At 35.3% G+C, this 20,256-nt stretch overlaps 1 protein-coding gene across 1 annotated transcript in view; it reads right to left on the reverse strand.

Moving 5' to 3' along the window:
- The window catches only part of LOC142317695 (multidrug resistance-associated protein 1-like), a 203,261-nt gene that overhangs the window by 135,795 nt on the left and 47,210 nt on the right, over positions 1–20,256 (reverse strand). Inside the window, exons 8-10 of the mRNA XM_075354243.1 lie at positions 17,102–17,288; positions 11,986–12,154; positions 3,448–3,599 (exon numbers count right to left, since the gene is read on the reverse strand). Of these exons, the coding sequence (XP_075210358.1) occupies positions 3,448–3,599; positions 11,986–12,154; positions 17,102–17,288 (508 nt within the window). The remainder of the gene's footprint in view (positions 1–3,447; positions 3,600–11,985; positions 12,155–17,101; positions 17,289–20,256) is intronic.

Here is a 20,256-nt window from a genome sequence, read left to right on the forward strand (position 1 = left end):
TTATTGTAATGTATGTTCTATAATGTAGTTGAATAATCAAGTTTGTATCAAAGCTAAGGTAGGTATTATTAAATAGGGTTTTTAACTTTAGGATGTGATTTTCTTAATTTGCTATAAATTTACTCTCATCATTTCCCTCTGACATTTTATGTGTATTATGCTAATTCCTTGTTTTCTTAAAATAGAATATGTGTAGCCCATCAAAGAAACAGAAAGGGTATGTAATTACTTATGGGATGATGCTTTTTTTTTAGTTGCTATTATACCACATTTGAACTTTAAAATGCAGACAGAAAAATTTTGTATTAAAGTTTAAAAATTAATTTAACAGGAATTACCAAGAAAATGGATTAACAATTAAAATTATAAAATATTTTGGCTTATTCTACTTATTTTGTAGCTTTATTATTAAAGAACTTAGCAGCTTCCATTATATTTCATTAACTCTTGTAAAGATTAAATATTATGTACTATGTAATCAGTCACTTTAAAATTAAAAAAATGTCAAATCAACCTCTTTTTTATGTAGGTAGTAAACACGATCAATGTATGCATCCTCAGAATTCACCTAATATATTTACTGAATCATGCAGTTGCTGCCAAAATACCAATAAATTCTTCATCTTTTCTTTGAAGATATCACCAGTTGATTTTTAAGCTGAGGAGTAAATTGGTCACTATCAACTTACAAAAATGTATTATTGGAATTATTGATTTATTTCAATAGATGACAATGCTTCATTTTAACTACTAATATTACCAGTCATGAAAAAAATGAGTCTCTATAACTTAAGATCGTTTTAGATAATAGGTGATATATTTAAGCTCTTCTTTAAATCATACCACTATTTCACAATCAGCTGTTAACTGCTGGCCAAATAAATTGCTAGGGTCCATATTTTCTCATCAGCAGTCCAAATTCTCTTAAGTAATAATTGGGGACATAATTGTATTATTTAATTATTGTTAGGACAAAATCTCTTCCTTTGCTACCTTCTAATATAGTTTCTGAAAATTTCAACCAGTAAAAATATTTATTTTTTTTAAATATTATGGTTATTAAAATATTTTGAGAGTAAAATAAATGTACCTGGGTATCAAGTCTACTGATTGTTGCAAAAAATATTGCAAGTATTGCATAAAATAAAGGATCAAGTAGTGCATAAGAAAAAAGAAAAGACATCAAGTAAATTTAGGTAACTGTTCTTTTAAAATAAGACTAAAATTGATTGCCATTTTGTAAAAAGGCAATAATTATAAATGCCTAATAATATTAGTTTTAAAGTTTGTTATTTTTAAATGTTTGTTACAAAATTTTGATATAATAATAATAATATTAAATAATTAAATACAGAGTGATTCAAAGAAACGGGAAATTAAAAAAATTAAATAACATTAATGAAATTTTTTTTAGAAAATGAATTTTATTTCATGTAATTGTACAAATGTTGCCATTTTAGGATACATACATTTTAGTTTATTTTTTAAAGATGATATCTTCCAGATGACCTCCTCTTCTACGTAAACACTCACGAAGTCTCTTCGTTAAATTGTTCATGGTTTGACGTAACATCTGAACTGGAATTTCCACTATTGCTTCTCGGATCTTTTCCTTCAGTTCTTCCGTTGTAGCAGGTCTACTGTGGAACACTTTGCTTTTAAGGTGACCCCACAAAAAGTAATCGCAAGCTCAGGCGATCAGGCGATCTGGGAGGCCATCTAATATCATCATTTCGTAAATGACACGTTGTCCAAACAATCGGTGTACAGCTGCCATCGATATTCGTGCAGTATGTGACGTTGCTCAGTCTTGTTGAAACCAGACTGTGTTAAGAATTGGTGGAAATCTCTTTTGTTGTTCCACAACAAAGGTTTCAAGCATGGCTACGTAACGAGCCGACGTCACTTAATTATGTCATCTTACGTCAACACCGTAAGATGACATAGCACACCACACGGTCGCTTTCTAGCTGTGCAACGGACGCTGGTGTAGCTGCGTAGGATTTTCTTGTGCCCAGTATCTGAAATTTTGCTTGTTAACAAATCCACTGAGGTGGAAATGCGCTTCGTCTGACATCCACAGTTCGTGAACAAACTCTTCGTTATCATTTATCTTCTGAAGCATTACATTACAGAATTGTGCTCGCACAACTGCATCATTCGGTTTCAGTTCCTGGACGATCAACTTGTATGGATGGAATTACAAGTCCTTCACTAACATTCTTCGAACACTTGAACTATGCAATTGTAAAGATGCTGAGAGACGACGGATTGACCGATGTGGACTTCGTGTGACAGCATCTTGTAAAGCTTGAACATTCTGTGGTGTACGGACGGTTCGCTCACGGCCTGGAGATTTCTTTTTCATTGCCGAACCAGTTTCCTCAAAATTAGATATCCATGTTTTAATTGCATGTGCTGATGAAACACGGTCGTGCCGTCTCAGATTAAAATGACGACGAAATTCTCTACGCGCTCCCTCCACACTGTCATTGTTTTTTGTAAAACGCTTTGATAGCAAATGCACGTTGCGCACCACTCCAAGGACCCATGACAACTAAATGGCAGGTTAGGTTAGAGAGGCTGGCGCCACTTATCAAGTGGTACCAATCGCCCACGGCTACCAACACAACTTTCAAAATTTCCCGTTTCTTTGAATCATTCTGTACAATAATAGTAAATACTTACCCTTCAAGCCGAATGGCTGTATTTATTCGTGGTTCAAACAGATACTCTACATTCACAGATAACCAACTCAGAACTACACACATGAACAACTCATAATTAACAATAGTAAACCAACAAAAGTGAAACTAATAAACTTAGCATTTAATAAGCCTAGCCACTTTGCTACAAAAAGGTAAAAAACTCCTGTACAAAAATTTATTGTGAAAGGGTCCTCTGCCCTTTTACAAAAGATAGCTAATGTTAGTTTAAACATTTTTTAGGCTACCTGGCATTTCAGAGTTAACTGATTTCAAAAACTGTAAAAAATTTTAAATAAGTAATTTTTAATTTACAGTAAGTTGAGGATTTATTCAGCTTTAACTCATCAATGTTGTACAATCTGAATTTTATAAATTTCAAGAAAACCATCAAAAATGTATCAGTATTTTGATTTTTTCAAGAAACTTTGTCAAGTAATTTTTAAGAAACAAATGTGAACTTACTGTGTAGAAAACATTTTTCAAAATTTCTGATTAACTGAAGATAAAATTAATAATTTAGAATTTGAATATTATTTCTGTTTGGATTGATGTAATACATAATTTGATCATTAAAATATTTACGACAATAAGAATAACAGTTCAAAATAAAGTCAATAATAAATTGCAGTTTAGACTTAAAAAAATAATTACAATCTTGTAAAATCTTATAAAAAATAAATTATATGCGATCAAATTCAGAAAAACTATTATTCTAAATTTAATATGAGTAAATACATACTCTAAAACCAGTTAATATCTCTGTCATTAACTTGATTCGATCATCCTTATGTTTCATTTGTTTCATCTGGAAGTGTTTGTTAGTAGTTGCCACATAGACTTGTAATGGCAAAAGTAGCATAAGGACCAACAAACCAGCAAAGACTGAATAGCCTGTAACATTCATTATACTGCTCGTAATATTTTGAATTTAGATTGAAATGTAAAATATGTGCAACAGGAATTAATACTATTATATATGATTTGGTAAATCAATTAACTTTTTTACTATAGTCTGATAAATATAAAATATTTTATCAAATGAAAATAAAAATATTTATAAAAACATATTTATAATATAATAATATATCGCGTGATCATTTGCTAAGTTACCATAAGACACTTCAACACAGCTGTCAGTCGCATCGTATTTCTGTTTGCAGCCATGTATACCACTCTCAGGGAGAACTTTTTAAAATTATTTTCAAAAAGGTGGAAGCACCCTCTCTGCTACACCTACCCGAAATCAAAAATTTTTAATGGCAATGGTAACAGTTGATTACATTACGACAAGCCGAAAATAATAATGAATTTTGGTGAAAAGAGAATTAAAATCATCCCATTCCTTGCTTTGTAGGTGCAAAAACCCATTTGGGATAGTATTATTTTTAAATTTCAGTCCAACAAGAATAACTATAAAATTATGTGATATAACTTCTTTAACCATTTGAAGCAATCATAATCTGTGGACTAAAACTGTGTAAAATTATCAACACAAAATTTCACCCCTAAATGTTTTTTAAATTTTCAAGTGTTGAAAACTTATTTTTTTTAAATGAGACAGTATAGCTTGTGATACCTCATTGTAAGGCCCTTTGAATGACAAGTAATTTGGAACAAATAAAATAATTGGTTCACTGGTATTGAAGTTATGATTTTTTTAGGTTATGTTGGGATATAGCGTTACTGAATTAATACAGTGTTACTGAATTCTATTATAGTGATAACAGAACCATAAGAAACCCCATTTCTTTGATGTTTTTAAAAATAATTTCAATATTTAATCATCCCGACTTAAATGTTATTGAGATTGTCTGGGCATGTGTTAAAAATTATATTGCCCAAAAAAACTATCATTCAATTTAGAAGACACAAAGAACAGGCGAAAGAACACTTTGGAAAAATAAATCAACTACTGGAAGGCAATTTGCAGAACTATGGAAAGTTGCGAGACAAATTATTTGAAACTTGAATCTATGTTAGATAAAATTTCCGAATGTTTTACTGTAAAATTACATGACACTGATTTCAGTTCAGACACTTCAATTGACGTCAAACTGAGTGAAGAGGAAGCACATATTGAGTGGAGTTGAAGAAATAGCGTAACTTGGAAAGAAATTAAATAAATTGCGTTATAAATTGTTTATGTAACCAATTTGAAAAGGGTGTAATATTATAATGTGATTATTCTGGAATTACGGTAAGTCGTTGGTATTTTTAATAAGTTAATTTTTTATATATTTATTACTATCATGATCATAATATTTTGTAATGATTTTTTGTTATTATTTCGCTGACAAATTAGAATCTATTGACACCAAATGAGTTAAGATTTATGTCGCACGTTTTGATTAAAATGTTTGATTTGCGTGTAATGTCTTTCTTAGAAATAAAAATAATCATGAATTATTATAATTATCTACGATCGTATAGCTAAATGTAGAACTAAATTGACGCATAGTTTTATATAACACGCTTTGTTTTACTGAAGCAGATTTATAATTAACTACTCTAGTGTAATATATTAGGGACATAAGGAATTTTGGCGAAGACGAAATTATGGAGCTGAGAGTTCTTATCTATGATTGTGGTTGAAGGTTTGATCTCTGTATTCCTGTCTGCAGACCGAAACTCTCTCTGTTACTGGATAGAGACAACTAAGAGTTCGCGCAGCTCGTACGCCACCTGTACACATACACAAAAGGCCTCATAAAGCATTGAGATAAGTATTAATAATAATACTGCTTAGCTCAAAAAATTATTTTTTTTTTTTAAATAACTGATGGGGTAAATCACTGCAAGATGGTGTATTAATATATTAATTTATTATTTTTTTTACCTCTACTCCCCTGAGCCGGACATACAGTTAAGTATGTCCCAGGGAAGCTCCTTAAACTCTAGCGGGCCTCCCCATCTACCGGCAGTTCGGCTCCCCCGGTTTGAACTTTTCTCTGTTTGCCTGCCTCCAATCCCCAGGAGGGGGTAACCGGGCCCGTCTATGTCGTCCTCTCCCCTGGGACCGGGCCTCGGTCTTAAATCGTGCCAGCCTCTAACCGCCGGGAAAGGGAATCAGACTCGACTAGACTAGTTCCCAGAACGACTAGTCGTTCCCAGAACTCCATCCGGCGGCCGGGTCTCGGTCTTTTATTTCCCAGTCCTAGTAATATCCCTCGGAGTCCCCACCCGTTCACCAGAATCGGCACGCCTGGGCATGCCGGCCCTCGCAGATGGGGTTGTCCGCCCTTCTCTATGCTAAAAGCCACGATATATCCTTAGCGCGTAACACTTTCATTGAAAACTTATTAAAAGTCCTCCAGTTATCCTCTGAGGCCAGCATGAAGGACACCAGGTTCTCAAGTCTTAATCTTTCAATACCTGCTTGGATTCGCCATAAGTTCCATTCTTCACACTTAAATATGGTGTGCTCTACTGCAAAATCATGCAACCCCTCCCTGCTGCAAAACATGCAACAGGAAGAATCACGTCTACCAAATCTGTTGAGGCAATGTTCGAATGTCCCGTGCCCAGAAAGCATTTGTGTAGTAAAGAAGTTCATCTCCCTGTGTCTTCTTTTCGTCCAAGTATCTAAATCAGTAATTAATTTCTTAGTCCAAGCAGCGTCATTTCCTGTTATCCACCTTTCTCGCCATGCTTCCCCCACATTTGTCTCTGCCTCGTTCTTTCCCATGCCCTCATAACGAAGTTCACGCTCCCTAATCTAAAGATCAATTGGCAAAACTGAGGCCAACACACACGCCGAACTGTATGACATTGTTCTATATCCTGCTATGACACCCAACAACGTGCGCCGACGGATGCTCTGCAGACGTACCTGGTTCCTTTTGACTCTCACTGCTGCACCCCAAACCGGGGCAGCATATAGCAGAACGGAAGTAATAGACGACATTATTAGCCTACGTTTGGATGCCCGTGGGGCCGCCTGGTTAGTGATCAACATATTCAACGACTTCAAGGTCTTCTTTTAAGCAACTCTCTACTATGTGTTGACTGAACTTGCATGCTTTTTCAATATGTATGCCCAGATACTTAACATTATTTCTGCTTTGCAATGGCTGTCCCCCCACCATGAGATTTATTCTGCCAATTGACCTTCTTCCCGTTAATGTGATATAAACGCATTTTTGTGGGAATAGCTCTAATCCATGCCTCCGCATCCAATCGCCAACTGTATCTAAAGCCCCGTTGCCTTTTTCTTCTAGTCCAGTCTCCGTTTTGCCCTGACCAGGATGGTGAGGTCATCAGCGTAAGCCACAGTTTCAGTTTCTGTCGGTAAGGGTAGATGGAGCACACCATGATACACTAGAAGCCAGAGCAGGGGCTCCAGAACCGACCCTGCGGTATGCCTCCAAAGGTCTGAAACCTTAGCCTTCCGCTCTGGGTGTCCGCAACAATCCTTCTGTCGGACAAGTATTCGGCGATCTGTCTTCGAAAACGCTGAAGTTACCGCCTCATCTGCGCAATTCGCTCCGTCCACCAATATACCGGGTGAAATCTGTTATTGCTCTGAGGGATCTGAGAGATCTCATTATCTATCAGATCCTGGAAGATCTCCGGTGATAATTACCTCCCATCACTGATTTGTCTTGCCACGTTAGAGACCACTGTTGCCACTTGTTTCAGCGTCAACCTCGGTGGTTTCTGCGAGGTAACCGTCCGAAGCTGTGGTTCCTCGATTTCAAGAAGCCTGGCGAAATGATCGCTTGCTGTCTCATCCTGAACAATCCTCCAACTACATTTGGTATGATCCCACCTACCGTCCAAAATGGTCAAGTTCAGGACCGAAGTATGCCCTCTTGCCTCTTGCCTCTTGTCGGTGTTTGGCCATTTAGACAATAAAGGCCATTCATAATCATAAGCTCCGAAAGGACTTCACCTCTTCTGTTCGTATAAGAACTGCCAGCGACTACAGTTTTACAATTCAAGTCGCCCATCAAGATCGTCTTCTTGGGTGATCTGGCTATTACGTCTTGTAGTCTCCCCATAAACGCCTCGAACTCATGAAATTCGCAGTTTGGGCTGACGTAAGCCCCAATCAACAAGGCATCTGGTAACTCTACTGCTATCACACCATCTTCTCTATAAAACAACTGCCAGCACCACCTGCCACTGAGATTCTGAATGGCGACGTCGCTCATCGTATCTAAACACCAAACGCTTGTGACCGCTATAAATCTATTAGGCTCTGTTACGAGGATGTCTGCGCCGATACCCCTCGCCGTTTCCCCCACTAAATCGTGGGAGAGAATACTATGATTTGCATTAGATAGAACCAATTTCATCATTTTTATTTGAGCCGCACATCGCCCCTCCGGTGGTGATCTACATTATTGCAGTCAAAACATCTCTTTTCTTCACGGGATTCCCTAATCTGGTGGCCTTCGCCCCCGCAGTTGTAACACAAATCGGTCCTATTGGGACACCCGGCACTCAGCACTCCTGTGTCCGGAGCCCCAGCATACGTATGTAACAGCGACAACTTTTTTCCCTGATATAAGCTCGGCAGTGAGCCCAACCAACATTTATCCTTTTCTCTGTAAGTTTAAAGGCCGCCCTGTATGACCTGATAATAGTTACGTTTTGTGTGTCGCCATACGGTCTATACATATCTATGTATCGGTATGTCTCTACATATCGTAGGCTAACGGGGCAGCTCATGTTTTGGCAGAACTAGGTAGCTTGTTTTCCCATCTAGGAAACCCGAAGTGTACCAGTGGAGCTACCAAGAGGAGACTATTGCTTCGTCTCGAATTCTTCTGAGCAGCTTTCACAGATGTCGTTGAGGGTTTTGAAAATCTTGCCTCGAAGCCTAAGGAAGTAACTGCAGTTCATAGACCAGCCCCCGGCCCCAATGCAGCCGCCCTAGATACGCTGAGGTGATTAGGGGCGGACGTGAACCCAGCCAGTCCAAAAAACCTGAAGTTGCCTTTGTCAGCAGGGCGGAGGGCTCGACTGTGTCCAGTAGTCAGCTGAAGAAAGACCTCCAGGCTGCCCTTCGGGGTGCCCTGAAAGATCTTAAAATCAGGAACATCAAAGAGACCGGCTAGGAATTAGTTGTAGTAGCGGATGATATCGAGACCATTCAGGCAATAAGAGATTACATAGCGGTTAAGCGATTGAATGTAAAAATAAACCCGAAGAGAACGCGTAGGCCCCGTATTATGGTCCATGATATTGACCGTAATCTTACCGATGAAGATGTGTTGTCCCTCATTAGGGAGCAGAACACTGATTTGGATGAAGCCGCCTTCTGGCAGGACTGCAGGTTGGTTTTTAAAACGGGTAGGCGTAGTAAAGATCACGGAGTCTTTGAGATAAGTTCTGGTCTCTTTAAAAAATTTACGTCTTCAAGCACGCACACTATTTATCGAATTAGGATCTTGCCGAGTAAAAGAGTACGTGGATGTCCAAAGATGTTTCAAGTGCTACAGACATGGTCACAGGGCTAAATTTTGTATGTTTGCTTTGATGTGTGCCCATTGTGACGAGGAGGACCACAAGCGTGACGACTGTTCGCATAGTTCGAGGCTCCGGCCTGTGCTAACTGTAAGGAGTTGTACAAGAATCATGAGCACTCAGTTGTTAGTAAGGAGTGTGGCTGTTACTAAAGGGCCGTTGCGCTGTACTTTAATTCTTTAGATGGTTAGGTTTGGTCAACTAAATGCCCAGGGCGCTTATGAAGTCTAGGTTGAGTTAGGTGAGATTGTAGAGAGACGGAGCCACGATGTTAGCATTCTACAGCAACCATATGTAATTAGGGGTGATCTGCCAGCTGGAAAAGGTTTTGTGTATTGCATACCTCTATGTCTGCTATTGTGTGCAGGAAGTTGCTGGATAGTGTCTTTATAAAACAGGTTTCTGACGCGCATCATATTGTGGTCAGACTTGCCATTTGCGGACATAACGTTACAGTTGTTACTTCATATTTCCAATACAGGGATCATATTAAGGAACACCTAGCGAGATGGGATAGAATCCTTCGTATTATGGGTAATGGTCCAAACCTTATTTCACTTCATGGTCCAGAAAATTTCACTTCTGCGGTGGTGGCGGCGGCTGAAGCCACCATTCCTAGAGGCCGGAAACGTATATCTGGTTGGTGGTCTCGGAATCTGACAGCGATGAAACAGTTTATGAATCGACTCAGAAGGATTGCGCAACGAGAGGGAGATCCCAATCGGCATGCGGCCTAACAGCGGATTACCGCAGAAGGAGGGCTAGATACTTTCATAGCATTAGGTTCTCCAAGCGTAATTCCTGGCGCTCCTTCGTTCAGGAGCAAGGGAATAGAGATCCTTGGGGCGTTGTGTATAGAGCTCTTGGACATAAGCGCAGGAAAGATATCCTCTTGTCAGTTTTGTCAACCCACGAGGGTTTGTTAATTGATAAGGACCGTGTCCTTAATATTTTGCTCAATGATTTGCTCCCGGATGACACTATGGTGGTGAGGTTTCATACCACCGGCGTGTCAGGCGGGAAGTCGCGATTTTCGAGACCGACTTACAATCTTCTGAGATCACTGAGGTGGAGGTGCGCTAGGTGATCCTAGTATGGCACGGCACAAGGCCCCCGGATATGATTGTATCACAGTGGAGCTCCTCGTTCGAGCGCTCCAGAAGTCCTTGGTCCTCTAACTAGATATATAATAGGTTGCCCTTCGCCGGCCATTTTCCGGCGTGTTGGAAACGTGGAGACTTGGTGTTGTTGTTCAAACGTGGCGACAAAGATCCTACTGCTAGTTCTTATTGTCTACTAACGCTCTTGCCTGTAATTGTTAAGGTTTTTGAGAAGGTCCTGTATTGAGTATTAACGTTAGATTGATGATTTATATGTTGGAATATAAATCGCCAATGTAATGTTAGCGATAATCGATTGTAATGTATGTTGGCGATATTCGATTCAATGTTGAGTTTAAGGTGGCCATGTGTTTGTGGTATTGTCGCTTAAGCTGATAACGCGCTGATACTGATTGAAGTGGATTCGCGTAACGAGGTAGAGTTCCAAGCTGCTCATGCTTGTGAGACTCTCCGACTGTGAAATCTCCAACATAAGATGATTTTCAGCCAGAAAAACCCACAATGATGTTGCTAAAGGCCCGATTGGCTGCTTCTCGACGAATCCGGGTTCGGATGGCTGGTCTCCCCATTCTGTACGTTACGACTCAAAAATATTTAGATGTTATCCTTGATGAGAATTTTCAGTTCAAGGAACATCTGCAGTATGTAGCAAAAAAGTCCGCTGATGCTTTTTATGGAATCCGTAGAGTCGTTCATCTTCCCCCTACGGGGTTGGGATGCGGTGGATTCCGTAAGGCATACATTTTTTGACTGTCCTAGGTGGCTGGAAGAGAAACCTCAGGAAGATTTGAACTCACCGGAGGGTGTCATGCAGTTGATGCTATCTTCCGGTGAGGGCTGGAACATGTGTGTTCAATGGTTCCGAGGAGTACTTCGGCAAAAATTAGTTGAAGAAGAACACGTAAGGGACAGTGAAGATGTCGGGTGAGTGCGGTGATGGGGCCAACTCTCGGGAGCGGATGGCGGGGATGTCCTTGCATTGTCGTCATCGATGTCTTCCGGGGGACGCAACCTTGCCGTCTGGGATATCCATCTCTGTCAGGAGTTATGTGTATAGTGTATATATATATATAAATAGAGTATGAATGAGAAGTAAATATTTGTATGAATGTGAGGTACGCCCGTGGTGCTGAGGTTATTTTTTAGTGGGTCCCACTGCAGTAAGCGGTGAACCCCACTCACCCAGTATGTACGGGCTACTGGACGTTTGGTTGAGGCAAATTTTCCCACTTCTGACGTAAAACAAAAAAAAAGCTCATTCTCATGGTTGTAAATGTGTTTCACCAGATATATATATTAACCTATATACTTAAATGTACTTGTATTCAGTAGAAATTAGCATAACCAGAAGCTTGTTTTTTAGTCTTGATATGATTAACAATAATAATTAATCCAATAAGAGTTAAACTAGAAGGGTTACTATTAATAATAACAGTTAAAGCAAATAGAATTTAATATTCTTGTTATTTTTATAAGCAAAAACTTGTTATTTATAGTTGACTGGATCAAAGACTGACTGAATAACTCAGTTAGTTGATTTTAGCATTCTTAAAACAGAATAAAGATGTGAAAATCTATTGTAAACATTTGTTTTGAGTTTAACTAAAACCCACTATTACAGTTGTTTGCGAAACACATATATTACTTTATATAATAATAGTTAAAAATGATAATAAATCACAAACCAAGATCCTTCCACAGCCAGAATAATGCTAGTATTATTCGTAACGGGATTGCCCACACCATGTTGACAAATGGAAGTACATCTGAACACTTATTTACATCAACTGCCATCAGATTAACGATTTGACCAACTGTTTGTTCTTTCTTTGAAGGACTTGATAGTAAAAGACCCTAGACAAAAACTGATAAAATGTTTATTTACTATTTATAATTCACTGGGCTTTTTGTCTGATTATAACAAAAAGAAGAATATAAAGGGATTCATCTAAAACATGGCAATTGAGAACTGAACTTCCACGCACAATAACCAACACTTTAGTTATAAATCATCGCTAAAAAATGTGCTTATGCATTAATTACCAAAGCGTATCTTTTGAGCACTGTTCTCAGTTATATTTATATATTTATTTATGTTATTAAGTATTTTTAACATCTAAAATAAGGATTAATAGGTTATGTTCTCAAATACTAAAACTTCAGATACAGTCGTTCAATTATAAATGAATAAATAAAAATATTAACATGATGGTTCGTTCATATATATATTTAGTAAATATCATTTATAGTGACCTCCAAGGGACCGACGATTTTAGGTTATTATAACTAGTAGTCACAATAACCGATGTTTAGCTTAGAACCTACATACAACTGATTTAGATAGCTTGGTGGTATTACTTTAATATGCCATCTACACGGGTATTGTTATACAGTAATAATAATTATTATTAAAAATAATAATAATAATTTATTTCCGCAAAAATATTATTAAAAAAAAACCCACAAAACTACGTAATAATTAATACAAATACGGTAGAGTAAAACAAGGTAGAGAAAAACGAAAAAATACTTTTTCTGCAAAAAGTCTGTTATTTTGCTTTGTTTAGAACATTTTTTTTTTTTTTTTACAGTTTTCGAAAGTACGTTTCTTAATCAAAACAAACACTCTTTGTTTTTCATTAGAAACTTCTGTGAAATTAAGAATCCGGCAAACGGTTTTCATTGCCGCTAAAACTTCTCTAAGATTTGGCTTCTTTTGGATTTTTTTTTCTGTTACAGTTTCATGCATTTCTAAATCTTTGCCAACCTCTTGATAATCTTCAAACAATGCATTTGACAATAATTGGTTTTGCACAGTTATTGCCCCATCCGCGAAAGATTCTTCTTCACATGCAACGTCAAAAACTTCACCATCCTGTGGTCAGAATAGTTATTTGTGTTTCCTTTTTTTGATCTAAAGCCTGAATCAACTGTAAAATTTGGTGTTTTTTGAAGCAGATTTTTACCGACTTGACCACGCTTTGATGTAAGGGCTGTAAGACCGCTGTTGTCACTGGTAAGAACAGTAACATTATACGGGGAAGATTTTCGATGCGTGGATGAGCCGGACCCTTGTCAATGAACAGCAGTATTTGTCATTTTCAATATTTAATTCACGGTTCCATTTTCGTAACCGAAACGTAAAGATATCACTTGTCATCCAAGCTTTCTTGTTACTTTCGAACATAGCAGTAAGCGATTTCAAACTTTATAATAAAACATCGTGGTTTAGCACTTTTCTCTATGACCAGAAGTTTTTTTTTGTCAGTTCCATTCACATTTGCAGCAATTATTAGTGTTAGGCTTTCTTTTGATAATTTTCCCACCCGAATACGTTTCGCCATTAAACCGAAGGGTTCTTTCTGGCGTTAATTTTAAAAAAAGACCGGATTCATCAGCATTACAGATTCCTTCGTCCAAATAGCCTTCTTTTAATTTTGGCAAAATGGTTTCTACCCATTTTTCTGACACACCGATCGGAGCTGCTGCGGCCTCGCCACATATTCTTCCCGATATAATATGGTGACGCTGACGAAACCGTTGTATTAAAACTGAAGTTATTTCATGTGGTTTACCGAATTTTTCAGAAAAATCGTTCGCCTTAGCTTGCAATATAAGGCCGCTAATAGGGATATTACTAGTCCTCTGATATTTAAATAATTTTAACAGGGCTTGGTGTACATCATTATGTTGACTAGGCCGTAATTTTTTTGATTTCACAGAATTTGTTTCAAAATAGTTTTCCTAATTTTTTCACGGTTCTTCCATATCACCGATATTGTCGAATGACCTACGCCTAATTCTCGGGCAATGTCCTTACTAATTTCGCCATTCTATAACCACCTGACAATGTGCGCCTTTTCCTCTATCGCAAATGTATTTCGCCAAGTTATAATTAAATTACTATTGAACGAATTACACAGGATACGTAAAATAAAATACTGTACCCGCACGATAAGATACACTCACAGCAAAAGATTAAGAACAACTGAATGTGACTGCTTCAGTTTACAATAATCTGGTACATGAAGACGTTAAAAAAAAGAACTACAGTACATATGTAAGAAAAAAGGAACCGCCAAAATAATTCTGTAGTTACAATGTGGATATACTACGTTAGACTTGTCACTTCCGTCCGTCATTATAAGCAATAAAAAGTTGCATTCCGTAGAAAAAATAAGTCATAATAACCGATATGTCACTACAACCTATGTAGTTAAAAACATTATACATACTGTATTTATGTAATAACAGCATACCAAACCAATCAAAGGACAAGTAACTGTATCCGATATGTCATTACATCCGATGTCACTATAAACGATACTTACTATATATATATTAACATTAAATATTATTTACTGCATTATAAATATACCAAGCACATTAATAAAAAAAAAAAATCAAGACTGAAGATGAGTTAGATTGAAAAACATCACTAATCTGTCAACACTAATCTGAGTCAATACTGTGTCTAGATTGTATTAAAACTGAGATAATTGTCTACACCTATCCATGAAAAATGTTACAGTAAAAAATTAAATGCAAACAACTCTAACTTATCACAATATAAAACATCCTAACTATAAAAAAGCTACATTGGGGGTTACGCCATTAAAACTACAATAAACTTAGATTTCAGCTTCTGAAAAATAACACACATTTAAACTTTTCTTGATAATAACTACATGTAAATTTTTACTCTGAAAATTGGGATGTAAAAATAAATATTTCAAGATTAACAATAATAATGCGGTTAGGTACTTGGTTACTAATGGGGATCAGTTGTTGTTTGCTATCTCAGTTACTACATTCTTTTTGTATTATACTAACAGCGACATGATTTCATTATCTCCATTACATTATAATGCACAAATCTTTCTCTGGTTCTTAATCTCAATCATTTTATACCATGATTGCAAACGGACATTAACAGTGAATTATTAACGGTTGAAAATGGATATTTGAAGTTTGCCAAATAACAAAGAAACAGCTGCCATGCTGGTGCAATAAAATGGTATTTTATTGACAAATTAATTATGTGGGAAGAGCATAATATGAAACTACATTACAGCAATCGCATTTAGTAAGTGGTGTAATTTATGAAAGGTCTTTGGAAATCCTGAAGAAGGAATTTTTTTATGAATGATAAGGAGAATCTTATTTATATTTTCAAAAAACCTTCCCCTTAAATTCTTACAATAAAATTTTAGCTAAAATTTATATCGTTAAATATAACTAAAAGTTATGACCCAAAAACTAAATATATTATTAACATCCCAAATTACTGCAGTAAAAATGTTAATTTTCTTAAAATATCAAATTCAGTTTCCTCATCTAAATTAAATTAATAATAATTAGAATAATATTAACACTTTTTTCCAAATATTCAGTACTGTAGAAATGAAAGTATACAAAATTTAAAAAAAACACTTCTATAAAAGAAACCAATTGATTTTGTGTGATTTTTAAAACACTGGCTGTCTAATATAGATGTTATCTTAAATCATGATAATTTCAGACTTTTCAAAGCTTTTTTATGTAACTGCATTGAAAAGTTCCAATCTTCCATAAAAACCCCTTTTTTTGATAAATTGATATCTAGTATTCACAAATAAATTAATTTTGAAAATTATACTTCAATACCCTAATTTAGATTTGATTTTGAGCATTATTTAAAGATTGTAATTAAATCAGGCTGTTAATAAAAATTATATTATCAATGTAATAAATAATAAGTTCGGTATTATATATAAATTATGATTCTCCAGATTATAACTCTCAAATTTCAGAAGCATTACTTAAAGATAAAAATAAACTTCAGGAAGATGATTTCTTTTATTACTAAGAAAGGGATATTGATAAAGGTTTGATTAATTGAGAAAAAATTCTTCCTAATAAATTTTATTTTAAAATGCTTATAATTTGCAAAAATTAAAATTTTTATAAGTTCCCAGAATAAATTTATATAAAATGTAAATATGCTTTATTAAAAATAAATAAAAAGCTTTTGAGGTTATAAACAATTGAAAATTCATAACTTTTAAACTCATGTATTAGTGGGCTAGAAGAAATTTTAAATGACATGAATTTAGTGGTAGGGGAGAAATTCTGCTAGAAAATAAATAGCAGTAAAACAAAGGTAGAAATGTCATGTAGGAACCAATGAACAATTACATAATTAAGAAAAGTGAACATCACAGTCATCACAAAATTGTATTATTTAGGAAATAAAATTAAAGGATAGTTTAAGTTCTGTGATGTGACAGAAATGAAAAACAGATTGGTGCAAGAAGACCTTTTATGCAGGAAAGTGATTTCTTTATAAAATAAAGAATCAAGGATAAGAAAGATTTTCTAAAAAAATACTTATTTCAAGAAATATGATGTTACAGAACGATGTTGAAAATTAGTTGTAAGATAAAATGAAGAGGAGGGAAATTTCTTGCAGAATCCTGTAAAGAAGCAAGGTAAGCTGAGTATTATATTAAGTCAGCGTCTAATTTCAGTTAATTTGAAGATAAAGTAATGTGTGAATGATAAAATCTGTACAGGAAGACATAGATTGAATTTCATAGAATAGAGAGGCCAAGGACAAAAGAAGTGATAATTATTCTACATCATCAAAATATTCATAAAAAATTGTCAAATTACTGACGACAAAAAAAATTTGATATGATATTAATGTAAAAGCAAAACATATAAGAAGCAACAATGCACACACACACACACACACAAACATGCACACCACATGTGTGCATGCACATGCACACACAGAATTATTAGATTTTTTCCAATTACCTTCCTGTAAATGACTGAAGTAAGACAGAGTCTAATTTTTAACGCAATAGTAAATATTCTGAAAAAATACTGTGAACTTAAAAATGTTTGGACCATTACTACTATAAAAAGACAAACGCTAAGAAAATATCCTTTCCATTCTTCATTATTATGCAATTGAGAAGTGTTCATAAACATAATGAGGTGTCTAAAGCAAAGAAATGAAAAAAAAAATGAATATGTTAGCAAAATTATAATACAGTTAATATGAATATAATATAATTTAAGATTCAACTACTGTTAATTGATAAGGTTCAGCTGAGTTCATTACTTAACCGACTATCTTTAACAAGTCCATACTCTATTCATCAGCTTATTAAATATATGAATTTTCATTTAAAGCCCAATTATATTTTTAAATTATAAACCTCTTCCTATTTTTATATTCAGTGGTCCATCTACATTACTTCTACTACATTTCATTAAAATGATGGACTACTTTTTTTTGTCTTCAGTCGTTAAAATGGTATGATGCAGCTCTCCAAGATTCCTTATCTAGTGCCAGTCGTTTCATTTCGGTACACCCCCTACGTCCTACGTCCTTAACAATTGGTTTTACATATTCCAAACGTGCCTGCCTGCACAATTTTTCCCATCTACCTGTCCCTCCAACATCAAAGCAAGTATTCCAGGATGCCTTAATATGTGACTTATAAGTCTGTCTTCTTTTCACTATATTTTTCCAAATGCATTTTTCTTCATCAATTTGCCGCAACACCTCTTCATTTGTCACTTTATCTTACCATCTGATTTTCAACATTCTCCTATAGCACCACATTTCAAAAGCTTCTAATCTTTTCTTCCCATGTACTCCAATCATCCAAGTTTTCACTTACATATAAAGCTACACTAACATATACTTTCAAAAATGTTTTCCTGAGGTTTAAATTAATTTTTGATGTACAGAAATCATATTTCTGACTGAAAGCTCGTTTTGCCTTGCTATTCAGCATTTATATCGTCCCTGCTTTGTCCATTTTTATTAATTCTATTTCCCAGATAACAAAATTCTTCTACGTCCATAATCTTTTCTCTTCCTATTTTTATATTCAGTGGTCCATCTACATTACTTCTACTAAATTTCATTACTTTCATTATGTTTTTATTTTCATGTGGTAGTTCTTGCGTAGGACTTCATCCATGCCATTCATTAATTCCTCTAGATTTTTTTACACTCAGCTAGAATTACTACATCATCAGCAAATTGTATTATCTTTATCTTTTCACCTTGCACTGTTACTCCAGATTTAAATTGTTCTTTAACATCATTAATTGCTAGTTCTACGTAAAGAATAAAAAATAATGGGAATAGGGAACATCCCTGTCAGACTCCGTTTTTTATTACAGCTTCTTTCTTATGTTCTTTGATTAATTACTGTTGCAGTTCAGTTCCTATAAATGTTAGTAATTGTTCTATCTCTGTACTGGAACCCTAATTTTTTTAAAATGCTGAACTTTTTATTTCATTCTACTTTATCAAATGCCTTTTCTAATTCTATAAATACTATATAAGTTGGTTTGTTTTTCTTCTACTATTAATCTGAGCGCTAAAATTGCTTTCCTTGTTCCTACACTTTTCCTGAAAACAAACCAGTCTTCTCCTAACAATACTTCCACTCGCCTCTCAATTCTTCTGTACAGAATTCTACTTAAGATTTTTTATGAGTGAGCATAAAAGCTAATTGTTCTGTATTCTTCTCATTTATCTGCTCCTGCTTTCTTTGGTATCATGATTATAACACTCTTTTTGAAGTCTGATAGAACTTTCTGTTTTTCGTAAATATTACACAACACCAGTTTGAATAATCTATATATTTCTTCCTTACCTGCACTCCACAGTAATTCTGTAGGTATCTTGTCTATCTCAGGAGCCTTTCTGCCATTCAAATCTTTTAATGTTCTATTAAATTCAGATCTCAGTATTGTATCTCCCTTTTTATCCTCTTCAACTTCCTCTTCTGCGTCTGTAACACCAGTTTCTAATTCATTTCCTCTTTTAACTCTTCAATTTATTCCACCCACTTATCGACCTTTTCTTTTGTATTGTAAATCAGTGTACCATCTTCATTTAACACATTATTGTGTTTTAAATTTATGAACCACAAAATTTTCCTTAACTTTCTGTATGCTTCGTCTATTTTACCAATTATCACTTCTTTTTCCTCTTCTGAACACTTTTCTTTAATCCACTCTTCTTTCACTAATTTGCAATTCCTGTTTATAGTATTTCTTAATTATCGATAGTTCCTTTTACATTCTTCATCACTAGCATTCTTATACTTTCTACGTTCATCCATCAGCTGAAATATACTCTTTGATATCCAAGGTTTTCCACCAGTTGTCACTGTTCCACCTAAGTTTACTTCTGCTGATTCTCCCATTCTTCTTCTACATATTCTACCTTACCGTTTTTACTCAGACCTCTTGTGATATCCTCCTCAAAAATCTTCCTTACCTCCTCTTCATCAAGCTTCTCTAAATTTCACCAATTTATCTAACACCTTTTCTCCAGGTTTTTAAACCTCAATTTACATTTTATTATCACTAAATTATGGTCACTATCAATGTCTGCTCCTGGATATGCTATGCAGTCGACAAGTTGATTTCTAAATTTTTGTTTAATCATGATATAATAATCTATCTGATAACTTACAGTATCACCAAGCTTTTTCCATGTGTATATTCTTTTATTATGATTTTTAAACTGGTTGTTGGCAATTACAAAATTATACTTCATGCAGAACTCAATAAGTTGGCTCCCTTCTTTCACTTCTTCAGCCCAGCCCGTATTCACCCACAATATTTCCTTCCTTGCCTTTTCCAATGCTTGCATTCCAACTATTATTGAATTTTCATCCTCTTTTAACTGTTTAATTGCTTTATCAATTTCTTTGTATACACACTCTACCTCATCATCATCATGAGCACTTGTAGGCATACAGACAGACGTTAACAATAATTGTCAGCTTAGGTTTTGATTTTATTCTAATTACAATGATTCTATCGCTAAGCTTTTTGAAATACTCTACTCTCTTCCCTAACTTCTTGTTCATTACAAAACCTATTCCTGTCTGCCCTTTATTTGACGCTGAGTTAATTATTCTATAATCACCTGA

The sequence above is a fragment of the Lycorma delicatula genome, chromosome 1, assembly GCF_047948215.1.
Source record: "Lycorma delicatula isolate Av1 chromosome 1, ASM4794821v1, whole genome shotgun sequence".
Taxonomy (NCBI): Eukaryota; Metazoa; Arthropoda; class Insecta; order Hemiptera; family Fulgoridae; genus Lycorma; species Lycorma delicatula.